Source organism: Carassius carassius, chromosome 39, assembly GCF_963082965.1.
Source record: "Carassius carassius chromosome 39, fCarCar2.1, whole genome shotgun sequence".
NCBI classification, from domain to species: Eukaryota; Metazoa; Chordata; class Actinopteri; order Cypriniformes; family Cyprinidae; genus Carassius; species Carassius carassius.
In genome coordinates this window covers 19044664-19060435 of record NC_081793.1, presented here as the reverse complement: position 1 = coordinate 19060435, position 15772 = coordinate 19044664, and the positions used below count along the sequence as shown (strand labels likewise).

Genomic DNA, 15772 nt, shown 5'->3' with positions numbered 1-15772 from the left:
GCCATACTTCTGTCTTGAATGTCTCATAATCCTTTAGAAATCATTCTAATATGCTGATTTGCTGCTCGAGAAACATTTCTTATCATGTTGAAAACAGTTGTGCTGCTTTGATGAATGGAAAGTTCAAAAGAACTACATATTTTTTTGATGCAACATTGATGCAAATGCCAAAAAAATCTTTCAGTCCCCAAACTTTTGAATGGATACTTAATATAACTGCATGTATAATAACTCATGCATTCTATTAATCATATTATGTCTGTCTATTAAAGGATGGAATTCCAGCTGGTGCATACAGCCATGTTTTGTCAGACATCATGGCTATTTTATTTCCAGCATGTGTTGTCTGAGTGGCCTGGGCTTTAATGTGCTTATTGATTGTGCTCCCTGTAGGGGTGCATTTTGGGATTGACTGGACACACAAATGTTGTACTGTAATGAAGGCTCGCATTCAGAAGCAAAAGGTATTAAAGCTGTGTATGCAGCACACAAGTGCATGCAACATTAATCTGTTTAAATATAATTCTTCTGCTTAATATGTAAATTTCTGATGTTATTTCCAATGAGATCATTCATCAAATAACAACAGAATGTTAATTGTGTACAATAGCTTTGGGTGAGAAACAGACATTTCCTTTGGTGTGTCCATGAAAGAATAAGCGATGTCAGATGATTGTCAGAATCAGATGATGTCAGACTTAAATTCCAGGCAGTTTTTTCTCATCCAAAGCAATCATAAATCTTTAGATGACCTGACATGCAGCACATGAGTTGAAGGAACTATTTTTATAGTGATTTTGCATCCTTGAAGCTTGAAAGCAATTTGTTGTGATTTCTTAAAAAATATCTTTGTGTTACAGACAAAAAGTCAGCTGGGTTTGAAATGATCATAACATGTTGGACTTTTTCTTTTTTCTGTGAAATATACCTCTAAGTCCACATTTTAAAGACCCATGTGAATGTGATTTGATTGTTTGTTTGAGCGTGCATGTGGCGTGTGGGTTTTTGTGAGGTGTTTTTTTGTCTGTGGCTGATGAGGGGGGCAGAGACAGTTCATTTGGGGGAGTGGACAGCAGGTGTGCTGTGAAATCTTCAGCTGCTAAAGTCACACGGTTCTGTTTGTCTGTGTGTCTCCAGGCCAGTGTCTCAGCGCAGTCACATTGACTTCGGTGTTTGTGTGACAGTGACCTTCAGAACACCTCCACATGACCCCCAAACATCTAACACAGGGAACACGAAGCACAGACAGTCCACCTAACACCTGGCACTGTAGCTACTTTCACAGAGAGCTTGATCCCTGTGTCTCAGGCCATGCAGACAGACGGTGGGTGGAAGACAGCGGGAGCACAGTCTGAGTGCTGGTCTTCAGTGGGTGTAGAAGCCGTAGTAGCCTGCATCACTGCAATTGTCCTTTTCGCAAACCTCTGCGCTGCGGTTGGGAGGGGAATTTTCTGTGCTGGACGTGTAAGGCGACACGCGCCTCTTCTTACTCTCTCCTCCCTCAAACAAACCTGAGTCAGCTGAGTCCACCGATTTAACTGAGGGGGCTTCTATCCAGGCGTCCTCCCCAGACTCTTTGGACTTGTCTTGGAGCAGAGGCTGGGGCTGGGGATCCAGGAGCAATGGGGGGGAACGGAAACGTGAGTTCACTGCTGAGGGAGATGAAGATGTAGCTGGGGATGAGATTGCTCGGAACCAGCCGAGGCTGGACCCGGGTTTACTGTGGTGTGGGTGATTAAGGTACTGTGTTGAGGGCCGTCCTGAGCTCCACGCTCCTGTGTTGGCACCAGAAACCGGCCCGGAAGCAAAGGGGCTTTCAGAGTAGTAGCCTAGAGGGTGGTGTGGGGATGTTTGAATTGGAAACGGCTTGTAGATGCTGTTGGAAGTGTATTCGCTTTCGTACGCATTAAAGTCAAGGCGGTTTGGCGGCACCCCCTGCTGGCTGGGCAGGTAAAAGCGGCTGTGAGGGCTGGCTGCAGGGTCTTTGGGGCACTGCTGGGTCATGCTGACTGGTTCCCGGCTGTAGAAACGACTCTGAGGCAGGGGGCTCATGTACTGATCAGACAGGTATGGCTGGTGAGGGTAACAACTGCCTGGAAGGAGCTGCTGGCTCTCGGTTGGGGAAGGCGTAAAGCGGTCTGAGTCAGGAGGTGCGTACAGCCTACATGAGAAAATAGATGGTCAAAGGTCAACTTTTTCATTTCATTCATTCATTTAGCTGACGCTTTTATCCAAAGCGACTTACAATTGCTATATATGTCAGAGGTCGCACGCCTCTGGAGCAACTAGGGGTTAAGTGTCTTGCTCAGGGACACACTGGCGGTTCACAGTGGATTCGAACCCGGGTATCCCACACCACAGGCATGCGTCTTATCCACTGCGCTAACACCACCCCCATACTTCAACTTCAACTGACAAAACCCCTTCCGAAATGTTAACATGTTAATGTTAATAATATTGCACTATTAATTAAACTGAGAATGCAGTTCCTGAAACTTCATTGAAATTGAATTTACGAGGCAAATGGGATTGAATGTTGGAAGAAGATGATTGAATGATGTCTTGAAGTTTGAAGGCTCATAGGCTTATAGATAAATAGACAAATTCTGTAGATAGATAGATAGATAGATAGATAGATAGATAGATAGATAGATAGATAGATAGATAGATTACTTACGCATCATAATTGTCCCGGAAACCTTTAGCAAAAGGGTTGTGATCTATTTTCAGCTGAGTGATCTGTGAAAGAAATGGCAGGGGAAGAGGTTGGAGAAAAGGCAGAGATAGGGGGTAAGAGTAAAGCCATATGGGCACAGGAAGCATAGATAGACTGATAGATCACTGCCATTACGAAATAATTTATGAATTACACTCATACTGTTTCCTACTATCAGACTTAACATCTTCAGCACATAAACAACACTTTACAGACATCACAGACTCTAATTGCAGACATAAAACATCCCACACTGTGATTACATGAATCTTTGTTCGCTGTAAGCAGTGGTTATGTGGCAGTTGCAATCTGATTAACAAAAAAATAACCCACTGTATGATGCGTTCAGATGAGGTGACTTACATCTGCATTCTGGTAGGCAGTGACGGCAATAAACTGAGTCTCAGGAAAGACAAACGTCTGAGTTTTTGAGGTCAGAAAGGGGTCCTCCGTTCCATCCTCTTTTACCTCCACTATGTGAAGACGTGGTTGGTATTTATGAAGCGACTGCAGCACTATCATCTGTTTTTCAAGCAATGCAATTGTTAGAGAAATAGTGCAGATATGCTATAGTGTTATAAATTCAACCTGAATGGTAAGTGTAATCTCTAATGTCAACACAGATGAGTCCGGTCTGATGCAGTAAGACTGCTTTACTGTAGGAGTTTATTAGTATATTACCTGTGCTACATTGTTAGAGCTGCCTTTGTTGTTGGTAAGTTTCAGTTTGCCAAAGGAAACTTCCTGTCTCATCCAGTGATTCCCAGTGTTGGGAGAGTCTGGGTGCATATACATTCTGTTTCCTGTAAAAAAAAGAAGCACTTAAGCATAAATATATAGGTGCTGAATGCAAATGAAATATTCAATGACAAATTATTTTATTGATATGCACCATTTAAAATACAGTTTATGTTTGGGGTAATTTTTGAAAGAAGTCTCTTATGCTTACCAAGGCTGCATTAAAAAAAAAGTTATATTTTGAAATTAAATTGTTGTTTCTTTTTTTGTTTTTATTGTTTATTTTAATATATTTTAAAATGTAATTTATTCCTGAAGCCGAATAACTCTCTGTCACATGATCCATCAGAAATCATTCTAATATACTGATTTGGTGCTCAGGAAACATTTCTTATTATTAAAGCTGCTTAATATTTTTGTGGATGCTTTTATACATTTTATAGGGTTCTTTGGTGAACGGAACATTCAAAAGAACAGCATTTATTTGAAACAAAAAGTTTCGTAACAATCTACTTATTAAGAGTCTTTACTGTCACTTTTGATCAGTTTAATGCATCCTTGCTGAATAAAAATATTAATTTAAAACTCTTACTGACCGCAAAATTTTTCATGGTAGTCTATATTTTATATATTTTCTTTAATTATTATTATCGTCATTATTATTTTTACATTTGTAAAAATTTATTATTTATTATTACAACCCGAATTCCGGAAAAGTTGGGACGTTTTTTAAATTTTAATAAAATGAAAACTAAAAGACTTTCAAATCACATGAGCCAATATTTTATTCACAATAGAACATAGATAACATAGCAAATGTTTAAACTGAGAAAGTTTACAATTTTATGCACAAAATGAGCTCATTTCAATTTAGATTTCTGCTACAGGTCTCAAAATAGTTGGGACGGGGCATGTTTACCATGGTGTAGCATCTCCTTTTCTTTTCAAAACAGTTTGAAGACGTCTGGGCATTGAGGCTATGAGTTGCTGGAGTTTTGCTGTTGGAATTTGGTCCCATTCTTGCCTTATATAGATTTCCAGCTGCTGAAGAGTTCGTGGTCGTCTTTGACGTATTTTTCGTTTAATGATGCGCCAAATGTTCTCTATAGGTGAAAGATCTGGACTGCAGGCAGGCCAGGTTAGCACCCGGACTCTTCTACGACGAAGCCATGCTGTTGTTATAGCTGCAGTATGTGGTTTTGCATTGTCCTGCTGAAATAAACAAGGCCTTCCCTGAAATAGACGTTGTTTGGAGGGAAGCATATGTTGCTCTAAAACCTTTATATACCTTTTAGCATTCACAGAGCCTTCCAAAACATGCAAGCTGCCCATACCGTATGCACTTATGCACCCCTATACCATCAGAGATGCTGGCTTTTGAACTGAAAGCAGATAACATGCTGGAAGGTCTCCCTCCTCTCTAGCCCGGAGGACACGGCGTCCGTGATTTCCAACAAGAATGTCAAATTTGGACTCGTCTGACCATAAAACACTATTCCACTTTGAAATAGTCCATTTTAAATGAGCCTTGGCCCACAGGACACGACGGCGCTTCTGGACCATGTTCACATATGGCTTCCTTTTTGCATGATAGAGCTTTAGTTGGCATCTGCTGATGGCACGGCGGATTGTGTTTACCGACAGTGGTTTCTGAAAGTATTCCTGGGCCCATTTAGTAATGTCATTGATACAATCATGCCGATGAGTGATGCAGTGTCGTCTGAGAGCCCGAAGACCACGGGCATCCAATAAAGGTCTCCGGCCTTGTCCCTTACGCACAGAGATTTCTCCAGTTTCTCTGAATCTTTTGATGATGTTATGCACTGTAGATGATGAGATTTGCAAAGCCTTTGCAATTTGACGTTGAGGAACATTGTTTTTAAAGTTTTCCACAATTTTTTTACGCAGTCTTTCACAGATTGGAGAGCCTCTGCCCATCTTTACTTCTGAGAGACTCTGCTTCTCTAAGACAAAGCTTTTATAGCTAATCATGTTACAGACCTGATATCAATTAACTTAATTAATCACTAGATGTTCTCCCAGCTGAATCTTTTCAAAACTGCTTGCTTTTTTAGCCATTTGTTGCCCCCGTGCTAACTTTTTTGAGACCTGTAGCAGGCATTAAATTTTAAATGAGCTAATTAAGTGGATAAAAGTGTAAAATTTCTCAGTTTAAACATTTGCTACGTTATCTATGTTCTATTGTGAATAAAATATTGGCTCATGTGATTTGAAATTCCTTTAGTTTTCATTTTATTGAAATTTAAAAAACGTCCCAACTTTTCCGGAATTCGGGTTGTATTATTACATTTATTATTTTTCATACTTTTCTAAAAAACAAATTTATCATATGATTCAATTATTATAATTATAAAAGTTCAAATTTAGGCAAGGAAATGTCAGGAGTTTTGGAAACACTTGGTTAAAACAGGCAGAAGTATGAGCATTTCCAATTAAAATGCTTTTACTTTGTAATGATTGGTATAAGCCAATTACGAGTGCACTGCCAAATGCACACTCACACTACTATGCATTCACCCTTGAACAGCAGTTGCAGTGCAGAGCTATTGTGGTGGGCCGCATGCTTATAGGTTCCTCTGATTGTGGCATACAGTGGTATCAGAAACACTCATGCACTTCTAGCCACAAAAAGACAGAGCTATTGGTATGTGAAACTTTTTGCACAGCTCAGAAAAGACTCACACTGCAAAAACCACAATGGAGATAAAGATATTTATCTTGTTTGTAGGGTGTAAAAGTAGATAGTGTGCAGAAAAATGCACCATGTGACTGTCGGGTACCTGGCATGTTGCCTTCTGTCTTGCCGCACTGGACCCATTTGCCTCCTTGGTACCTCCAGTGATGCTGGTCAGCAAGAACCACGTCCACGTATATGTTATAATGAGCTGAGGGCTCCAGTGAGTTGATGTTAAAGCTGAGGAAAGGGAACATCCTCCTGTTAACAGACAGATCAGAAAACACAAAATAAGATTTTTGTATACTTTTTTTTTATATGTAAATGTATACTTTTTTATTCATTTACATTACGCTTTCAGTCTCACTAATACACTCTAGAGATGACGTCTATGCTACATGGCTGCCTCTCATTCAATATATTCAACAGTTGCGGGCTACTGCTCATGCTTGTATGTTTCCCCTCAGCCGGATGCTCTTGTTAGGTGACACTCAAGTGCAGTTGTCTGCTCATATCTGTGTCTGTATCAGTTCCATGAATTGGATACACACCAAATAATTTGTATATGGCTCAGAATGGATTTAGGTTGTAAGTATGTTTATAAAAATCTCTCACTCTCTCTTGCTCTGTCTCCTATGGCTGTATGCTTGATGTGTGAAACTCGACATGTTTTTCCAATTGAGAAGAGCATATGGGGGTCAGATTTTTTAAATTATTATTTTTTTAATAAATACATTTTATTTAATTACATTGTGACCAAAATTGACAGTAAAGACTTTTTACAATGATACAAAAGTTTTATATTTATAGAGCAGGTTATATGGGTTTTTAAATATATAATATATATATATATATATATATATATATATATATATTAGTGGTGGGCCGTTATCGCTGTCAGTTATTTCTTAAGTGAAAGTAAACAGTTGAGGAAAAAAATGGGATGTGTATTATATTGGATGCGTTCATCGTCTCTTAAAGTGACAGCGCCTAATTTAGCTACTGGCTGCTGTAATGTTAATCCAAGAAAATAAAAATCACTCACTGCTCTTGACTGAATTACTTTGTAGTTTTAACAGTCAAACCAAACATTATTCAGACACCATATATAATTTTTGATATATATATAGCAAAACTGTAATAATGTAAGAAATGTTGAAGGTGTCTGAATAAATGTAGGTTTGATTGTATATTTCATTTTTACATTGAAGACTATCCAGTGCTATTTTACATTTAATTATTTGGTTTCTGTACCTTGACAACTACAAACTTGAAAAAACTTAAACATTGTGTAAATAGCACAAATAAATAAAATTAAATGAACATACAAATTAAACAATTTCAAACAGGGCCCAGTGGTACAACCTTCACCGGGGCACCGCTGACCCCAGCTACGGCCATGCTCACGCCTGTTTCACACATACTCTGTCTGCAGTGCGTATGCAGTCTGTGTGTGTTACATATGTGGTGCAGCACGGACTCGATGTGCTTTCACAAAGGATGCGTTTTGCAGTTCGTATATATATATATATATTGCAGTTTACAATGTAGCTATCCTTAAATGAAAAGAATCTGAAAAGTTGTTCATCATTAAAAAGTGCGTGATAAATAAAGATATTGTCTCTCAAAAGAGAGAGTCGGTTCTGAATATTTTCGAATCTTTTGCCTGTTACCGTCACTTATCCGTCACTGGGTAACACATTTGCATAATCTCCACCTGCCCGTGAAATATGAACACTCTGACCTGCCCACAAACATGTCAACTAGTTAGTGTATTTACATAATGTCGAGAAGATGCTGTGTTCAAGGATACCACAGAAATACAATTCGAAGCTTTTTTTGTGTGCATGTAATTTTACTGTGGACTGCTTCTCTAATCTTGGCTTTGATCTTCCTTGGTTTCTTATCTTCATTTGGACTAACAAGCTCTCTGAACCACAACCCGTAAGTAAGTTTTTGTGCCAATATGTGATGTAATGATGTATCTAATGCAGCTTTAGGTTTCCAAGTAAAGCACGATATTAATGTCTTACTGAAGTAGTTCTGATAATTTACTGTGAACCCACTATTTCCTAAGAATGTGTCCATTATTGTAGACTGATGTTGTTCTAATTACTTTATTTAAAAATAATGTAGTGCAGCGCACAGACTTTATAATCATAGTGAAATTGCTGTTTATTTTGCTGCACCGGCAGTTATAGGGTTAATGCAGGAGAGGTTAGGTTAGGCTGGTGCTCCAGTGATACAGCTGTTCTGCGATCTGATTAAAAGTTAAAACAGAGCATCTTTTGTCTGTCATTTATACACATATTTTGCATATTTTGGTTTACAAACTGTTTGGTTTAGCACTTGGATAACATATCCACCATTATTGTTTTAAGTTTTCCCAGTTTAGCAGCTAAACATTAACTGTGGTCACGATTCACTTCCATAAGTGGTTTTATATTTTATGTCATTATTATAAGAATGGATTGGAGCACTATGTTATTCTTTTATGTAAGTGCTTTGTCAATGGTAGGGCTGACTAACTGGCTCAAGGACTCCTCTATGTGCCAGTCACAACAGACATGGCCAGCTGACCAATCAGTGCAGAGTAGGCTTATGAAAGGGAGGGGTTTGCTCCAAGCTTGCTTGGAACGAATTGTTTCCAAATCAAAGGATCATGTGACACTGAAGGCCAGAGTAATGGCTGCTAAAAATTTTGCTTTGTCATCAGAGGAATAAATTGCATCTTAAAATATAATAAAATACTAAACAGTTATTTTAAATTGTAGTTATAATTCACAATATTACTATTTTATTCAATTTTTGATTCAAAATAAATTCAGCCTTGGTGATTATAAGAAGCTTATTTCAAAAGCATTCGAAAATCTTACAGACGCCAATTTTTTTTAACAATGTCCTGTAAGTCTAAGTAACAAACCTAGCAAATCTCTCCCTAAAACCATGTTAAAACAACTATTTATGATTAAAACACACATTAGAGTTAAAGTTTGGCAATTATGTATATCATTTAAAGAAATAGTGCACCCAAAAATGCTAATTATGCACATGTGATGCAGATGTAAAAGTGTAAGATGTTTCTCTGAACTACAGTTGAGGGAAAGTTTTATAAAACCATATCTGTACATTGTTATTTGTCTGAACCTTTTGTCATTTTTTACATTTGACAGCTCATAGCCACAGTCTCCTTTTGTTCTAAGCAAAAGCGCATCTTGCACATTCTGATAAATAGTTAATTTTGTGTTTCCAAGAAGTTACACTTCCTTCACAAAGTGGAAAGGGATGATAAAGGAGACCGCTTTGAAAGAGAATTAAGAGATACTGAAATAAGTTCAGTTTCACAATTTCTCTTTTCAAGTAGGGTAAAAGACGCTATCGAGGATCAGAGTATGAGGACGATGACACTCATTTGTAACAGGGTAGCAAACCCTGCCCACCCATGGGCAGCTGTAATCAATCATCATTCTCAGATGTAGCCCTGGCATTGTGGGGCCTTGTGGTGGTGAAGAGACCAAGCAGGTGAAGGGTTTCTTCTTCCACATCAGTTGTCAATATAAGTGAAAACAGAAACCAAAATCGTCTCTGTATCATTCAACGCTCATGCGTTACCCCCTCACTCTGAGTTATAACTATACCGCCTGTGGCAGTCACTTTCCTAATCTGACTGAGCCTCAGAAATTGTCATGCTTATTTAAAATGAGACATTTATAAGAAATCAGTACCTGGACAGGGGGAAACCAGTGGGTTTGCCACTGAGAGGAATGTTTTGCATGAGTGGGTGGTTAAGGTTTACGACAAAAAGTTAGTGGTTAACCTTTGGAAACTTATCTGCCACTCCTTGACTCAGTGATGGAGCCGTGAACACGGTAGTAGGTGGTTGCCAAAACAAAAATGCCTCCTCTGCTGTCTAGGACATTAGGAAGGTACAGTTTTCCATACATATACGTGTTTCCCCTTAGCAGAAGAACTGCTTAATGAGATCAGGGCAACACTGCAGAGCAAAAAAGACAGGAAGGGACATTCAAAAAAACTGGATGGATATCGACTGGTGAAGGGCTTACTGTCACTAATTCACCAGGACAGCAGTTCAGGTCCAGTTTATGTCATCCTCTTAGTCTTGATACTGAAAACGCGCCGGTCTAGCTGTTTTTGTGTTCACTTTTTTATACATAAATGTAAAATATCAAACTTGTCAGAAGCAGACTGACATGTACAGTAAGCATGGAATGTTAAGGTATTTTGTGAATGTGGTTACATTCAGAAACCACAATATATTTGCTGATGTTGGAGAACCATCATAGTGATGAGCTTGTATCAAGGCTGCTAAAAAACAGTGGCTGGAAATGGAGCAGGCAGCAACCACAGCTACATGCGATCCCTTTGATCTTGATGATGTTCTACTGATGTGCTACTGTCACAACTTATCTGTTTCTGTCAAAGCTGCTTAATGGGATTCTGCTGAAATTACATACACAGCCTCAGCGAAGGCGATTCAACAAGTTGTTGATTCTGAGGTCTGACTTTTTGCAGGAAGGCTGCATACTCCATATACAGCTGAACAGGAAGTTATTGTTAGTTGAAAAATGAAAGAAAGAAAGCTCAAATGCTACAGGCAGAAAGACCTTGAGTGGTGCAGGGGGATAGACTGTATTTTATGCAGAGCCTGGACTAAGTCAAGAATATTAATTAAAATGATGCACTGATATTAAATGGGTTGCTCTTGCTGTAAATCTTCATACATGCCTATATAGTAGCCCCAGAAAGTATATGTAGAACATATAAAAATGTATTATTATGTAATAAAATATTAAACACTTTATCTTTCTACATCCACTAAAATCACCTCGACATCTTTAAGTAATTGAAAAAAATGGCCCAGTAAAAAAGCTAGTTAGAGGGTTTACAGATGCCACTTGGTTTGTTAATATAAAAAATAAAAAAAATATTATTTTAATGTGGTAAGAATTAAATTTGAAATAATTTTCACTCAGAAACTGCCAGTAAATTTCACAAATAATTACAAAGCAATTGCAACTAACTAAATGTTGAAGTAGGACTAAAATTTAATTTTTTAATTAATGGAATTAATGCATTCTTAAAAGGATAGTTCACTCATTCATCATCATTTACTTTATACCTTCTGCAGAATGGAAAAAATAAGATATTTTGAAGAATGTAGGTAACCAAGCATCTTTTGTGGAAAAACAAAACACAAACAAACAAACACAGAGAAATTTCTCAAAAAAATTTTCATGCTCCAAAAGAGACGGGTTAGTCATACAAGTTTGGAACAACATGAGGGAGGGTGACAGAACTTTCATTTTTGGGGGCACTGATAAATGATTAATGTACTGCATGGTTTGTACTCATTGTGCAGTGTATTTAACTATATCATGAGGTGATAATGCTTTATGTAAGTATCGAAAGTGTTAAGAAGGTTCTAAAAGTTTCACTAATCATTTTTAGACCTCACTAGTATAAGCAAATGCTTTGAAAATGTTAAGCTTTTTGTGGTGTTAAATATGAGACATGTGAATCCACTGAAGCAGAAAGACATCTTTAATTACACACAATGCACAAACCCATGACTCCTCCACCAAACCTACGAAGAACCTACTGATTCACATCTCCTATGCAAGCACCTGAGGCCCGAATATCTCTTAGACCTATATATACTGACTTTTAAAATGACAGTGAAAAACCCTAGTTCCTCTTTTTTTAGGCATGTTGTAGATGTGTTTGACAAGACACTTTTCTTTCACTCTAGTATCGATCAGCCACTGAACATGCAGTGGAATGGATAATCTGTGGTTTCATATCCCTCCCACTGATGTTCTGTGATGAAACATTTTCAGTCCATTCATTAGTCTGGCACTAACTTGCTGCCTTATTTGGATCTCAGACTAGCATATAAGCAAAACAACACTCACCTACACCAATCTATGTTTAGAGCTGGTGGCCTCATGCCTGTTTAAGTTTGTGAAACCTGGTGGCAGGGGTGAGGCTAGGGGCCAGTTTTAAAGTTTGACTTCAAAAGGGCCGAAGACCTCTGCTCTCGTCTCAGGCTATGGGCCTCACAGTGCATTTCAAAGCCTTGACTCGGACTGCACCTCAGGAAATGTGCATCACTGCGCTCACAAGGTACCAGACCAGAGGAGAGAAAGCAAAGAAAAAGCGAGAGAGAGAGATAGATATATATATATATATATATATATATATATATATAGAGAGAGAGAGAGAGAGAGAGAGAGAGAGAGAGAGAGAGGGGAAGAAAGTGCCTTCCTTCATTTCCTGCACTTCAAAGCTACCACCACTGAAGTGTATGGCCATCAGAGTCTCAGTGGTGCTCAACCAACTTTACCCCCAAATGCACCACCCCCTCCTCCTTGCTTTTACACTTCCCGTCTTGGGCAGAATTACCTGAGCTCTGACACTCACTGGCAGTGAGAACCAATAAAAATAACCATAAAAACCAGAATGTAATAATAATTCACAAAAAAAATAGTGCCTATTTAAATAAACTGACTCAGTCCCCAGCGTGTGAAAAGATAACTTCACTAGATTAGATACCAACAGGATTCAGAGCCAAAAAACGTAATCATCGATTTGCGGAATTAAAACAAACAATGTGTTCTTGCTTAAGTTAAATATTAAATAATCTACAAGCTATTCAGTTCTCACAACAGTCTGTTTAATTATTATTCGCACATACAAGGGTGATTTAAAGTATTTTATATGTAACATCTTTATAATGTATACCATTAATAAACTAGATAATATGCACCATTTATTTTCAGTTTTTCTGAATGTATTTATTCTGAATGCCTTGAGCACAGGAATAAAGTTGGTTTGCAAAAGATTTCAAGGGACCTGCTAGTAGGTTACAGGTTACAAAGGCATGCCTTCACACACTAACACCATCACAAACAATCGTACTGTACACACAGATGCACGCATATCAGCGTAAAAGCTACCAAACTACAAATAATAATAATATTCAGAAAAAATAAATGCATATCTCTGTTTCAAAGATTTCGACTTATTACGAAGGATTCGTTTTTATGTGGTGCATACAGTAAGGTACATTACTGTACAAAATAAAATACTAAAAGTTATAAGTGTTAACTATGACATCAGTGGGAATTTTTTAAGCAACATCATGCTCGGGATTTTACTGCTATAATATAATATTGGTGTAGCAGTAGTATGTGAAATTCAGTCGGTGGTAAAAACATTGAGAGGACAGAGAACAATGTCACCTTTCCGTTTCAAGGTTTGACCTGCTTTCAGTACCATATTTAAAATGCATATTATTTCTTAAAATCTAATTTAATAAATATTTCATGTATTAAATGCATGCTGAAAATGCTGAGTAAATTTCAGACCACAAGTGTTCATTTTTTGTCCTCTGAATATATATATATATATATATATATATATATATATATATATATATATATATATATATATATATATATTAAATAACTCTTTCTATGGATTTAAAGTGTAAGTGTTTCGCATGCTGTCAATTCCCATACATTTTAACAGGAATACTTTTTATGGTGACAGGTATGATCAGTGTTTTTTATTCATTTTTAGCGTTGTTTTTTATCATATTCAAGAATCTGCGATAAATAATTTTTAGATGTAATATTTTTTTTTATTAAACTGACATATAAAGGCCTACCAAGAAACAATTATGTAGTTTTATCAGTCAACATTATACATCTGTATTATGCCATGACTATATAGTTTATGCCTTGAAAGCAGCTGTAAAATAGACATCTGTAGATTATTATAATCAGGGACATATTTAGATATTAATGCTCGGTGACCTGTCAAACGTCCCCACAAGCACTTTCCTCCCTCCCTGGGGTCTCTAGGGAACAACACCAGTGGTTTGTAAATCACAATATTTTCAATTAACAGTGCGTTTTGTGTTATTTTTTTAATCAGTATTATCACTCACACTAAGCATGATAACTATAATTTTGATCATCGCATTCTTTCAGAACATTGCCGTCATTATTCTCAGTAGGCTAATTAAAAAATAACGTACCCAAAATATCATCAGTTTTCGGAAACTCCTGTCAATGAGGCAATTCCATTTTTTTTCTTTTTGACAGATATGTTTCAAAGTGAGAAAATTTGACAAATTACAGTATTTGTTTACTTTTGGCATTAACTGAAACCAGGTCGCGGTCTGACGAAAAAAGATCAGATCAACAGATCTCTTTAATTAGGATTCTAAATTTAAGACACATATGTCAAGGACTCGATTTCATGCCCTGGCTGACACAGCTGGTATTTAGATAAGTACATAAGTAAGATGAATAAACATTCATATATGGCGTTTGACCAGTTTCTTATTAGCCTATGATCCATGCTGTTATCGCGTGCAAAATGTTTACCTTGATAATGACGTTTATACTAATGATATATTAAATATGGGCAATCCATAAGTAGGCCTATTCTTACCGTCCCTGTTTCGTTATGATCATCTCTGTCTGGTACTTGTGGAACTTTGCCCACAGCGGGTAGTTGTTGAGGAGCACTTGAGTCTTCCCGGACACCTGTAGACCAGGTAAAGAGTACATAGGTGCTCGCGGGAACCCGTGCTGAAAAGTCGCCGGGTAGCCGTCTGCGCCGCTCGGGTACACGTCTTTACCGTTGGCTGAAGAATACGCATCGGCTCCGCCTGGAACGTAAGTATGTCCCGTCCCGCTCCGGCTGGTGAAGTGACAGCTGCTGAGCTGAGCCGATGCGTAAAACCTCCCAGTCTGCGCTCCGGCGCTTTGGTGATGTTCAGCGTGGAACGGCAACGTCAAACTGTCCTGTCCATTTGGAATCGAGTCCTGGTAGTAAAACCTCGTGTCTTGGATGCCCATTTTGAAGTCCGGGAAGTCGCGGTTTCGGTGCAAGTGGCTGTTCAGTTCAGCGTCTTTGGCGAAACTTTGCGCGTCTGTTCCATTCAACATATTGAGAAATAAATTCCTGCCTATGCAGCCCATCTGCAGCACCGGTCCGAACTCACTTGAGGTGTCATAGGTTTACCGTCCGTATGCTTTATCATTTAAAATAAGACTTCAACACAAACTCTCTATAGCCAGCAAGTTGTGGAGCTTGTCTGCAAAGTGCAGCGTGAAATCTACTTTTAAACTACTTGGGAAGTCTTCATTTTGATTTACCTTAATATGTTGAAGTCATTGCAACTATGTATTTGGAATAGGAATCGGACTTGAAACACATGATAAGACTCTATGATATATCCATATCTTGAATGGTAATTGGTCCGGAGGTGGGCTTTAGACTCAGTCTGTGCGTGATAGGCTTGATGCGCGAGAACGGGCCTTCCCCTGTTTACGGGGGCTTCAGTTTGATACTCACATAGAACTTAACAATCTTTATAATGTATATTCACTGAGTGTGTACTGATTAAAAACAAGTAATTCTTTACGCGCATCAAGGTATGAGTGTGTATTCAATAATCGATTTTGTATTAGTTTTTAATAAAAATAAATTAGCTTTCAACTAAAAAAAAAAAAAAAATTATATTAAGACTAAATTCATATAACTCATTAGATGTGTTGATGAATAATTTCTGGAAGACCTAATGAAAT

At 37.9% G+C, this 15772-nt stretch overlaps 1 protein-coding gene across 1 annotated transcript; it reads right to left on the bottom strand.

Moving 5' to 3' along the window:
- Positions 1 to 871: 871 nt before the first annotated feature.
- Positions 872 to 15388, bottom strand: LOC132121552 (eomesodermin-like). Its single transcript, XM_059531065.1, has 6 exons — positions 14631 to 15388; positions 6256 to 6410; positions 3398 to 3519; positions 3080 to 3238; positions 2678 to 2739; positions 872 to 2161 (listed from the first exon to the last, which is right to left on the bottom strand). The coding sequence occupies exons 1-6, from the start codon at positions 15161 to 15163 to the stop codon at positions 1366 to 1368; spliced, it is 1827 nt and encodes a 608-aa protein (XP_059387048.1). The 5' UTR covers positions 15164 to 15388; the 3' UTR covers positions 872 to 1365.
- Between the last annotated feature and the right edge of the window lie 384 nt (positions 15389 to 15772).

Excerpts from the sequence above, each read along its gene's own strand:
- LOC132121552 (XM_059531065.1), bottom strand. The coding sequence starts at position 15,163 with ATGGGCTGCATAGGCAGGAATTTATTTCTCAATATGTTGAATGGAACA. Across the intron at positions 3,520-6,255 it reads GACAGAAGGCAACATGCCAG|GAAACAGAATGTATATGCAC; the intron begins GTACCCGACAGT and ends TTTTTTTTACAG. Across the intron at positions 2,740-3,079 it reads CTGCCTACCAGAATGCAGAT|ATCACTCAGCTGAAAATAGA; the intron begins GTAAGTCACCTC and ends TTTCTTTCACAG.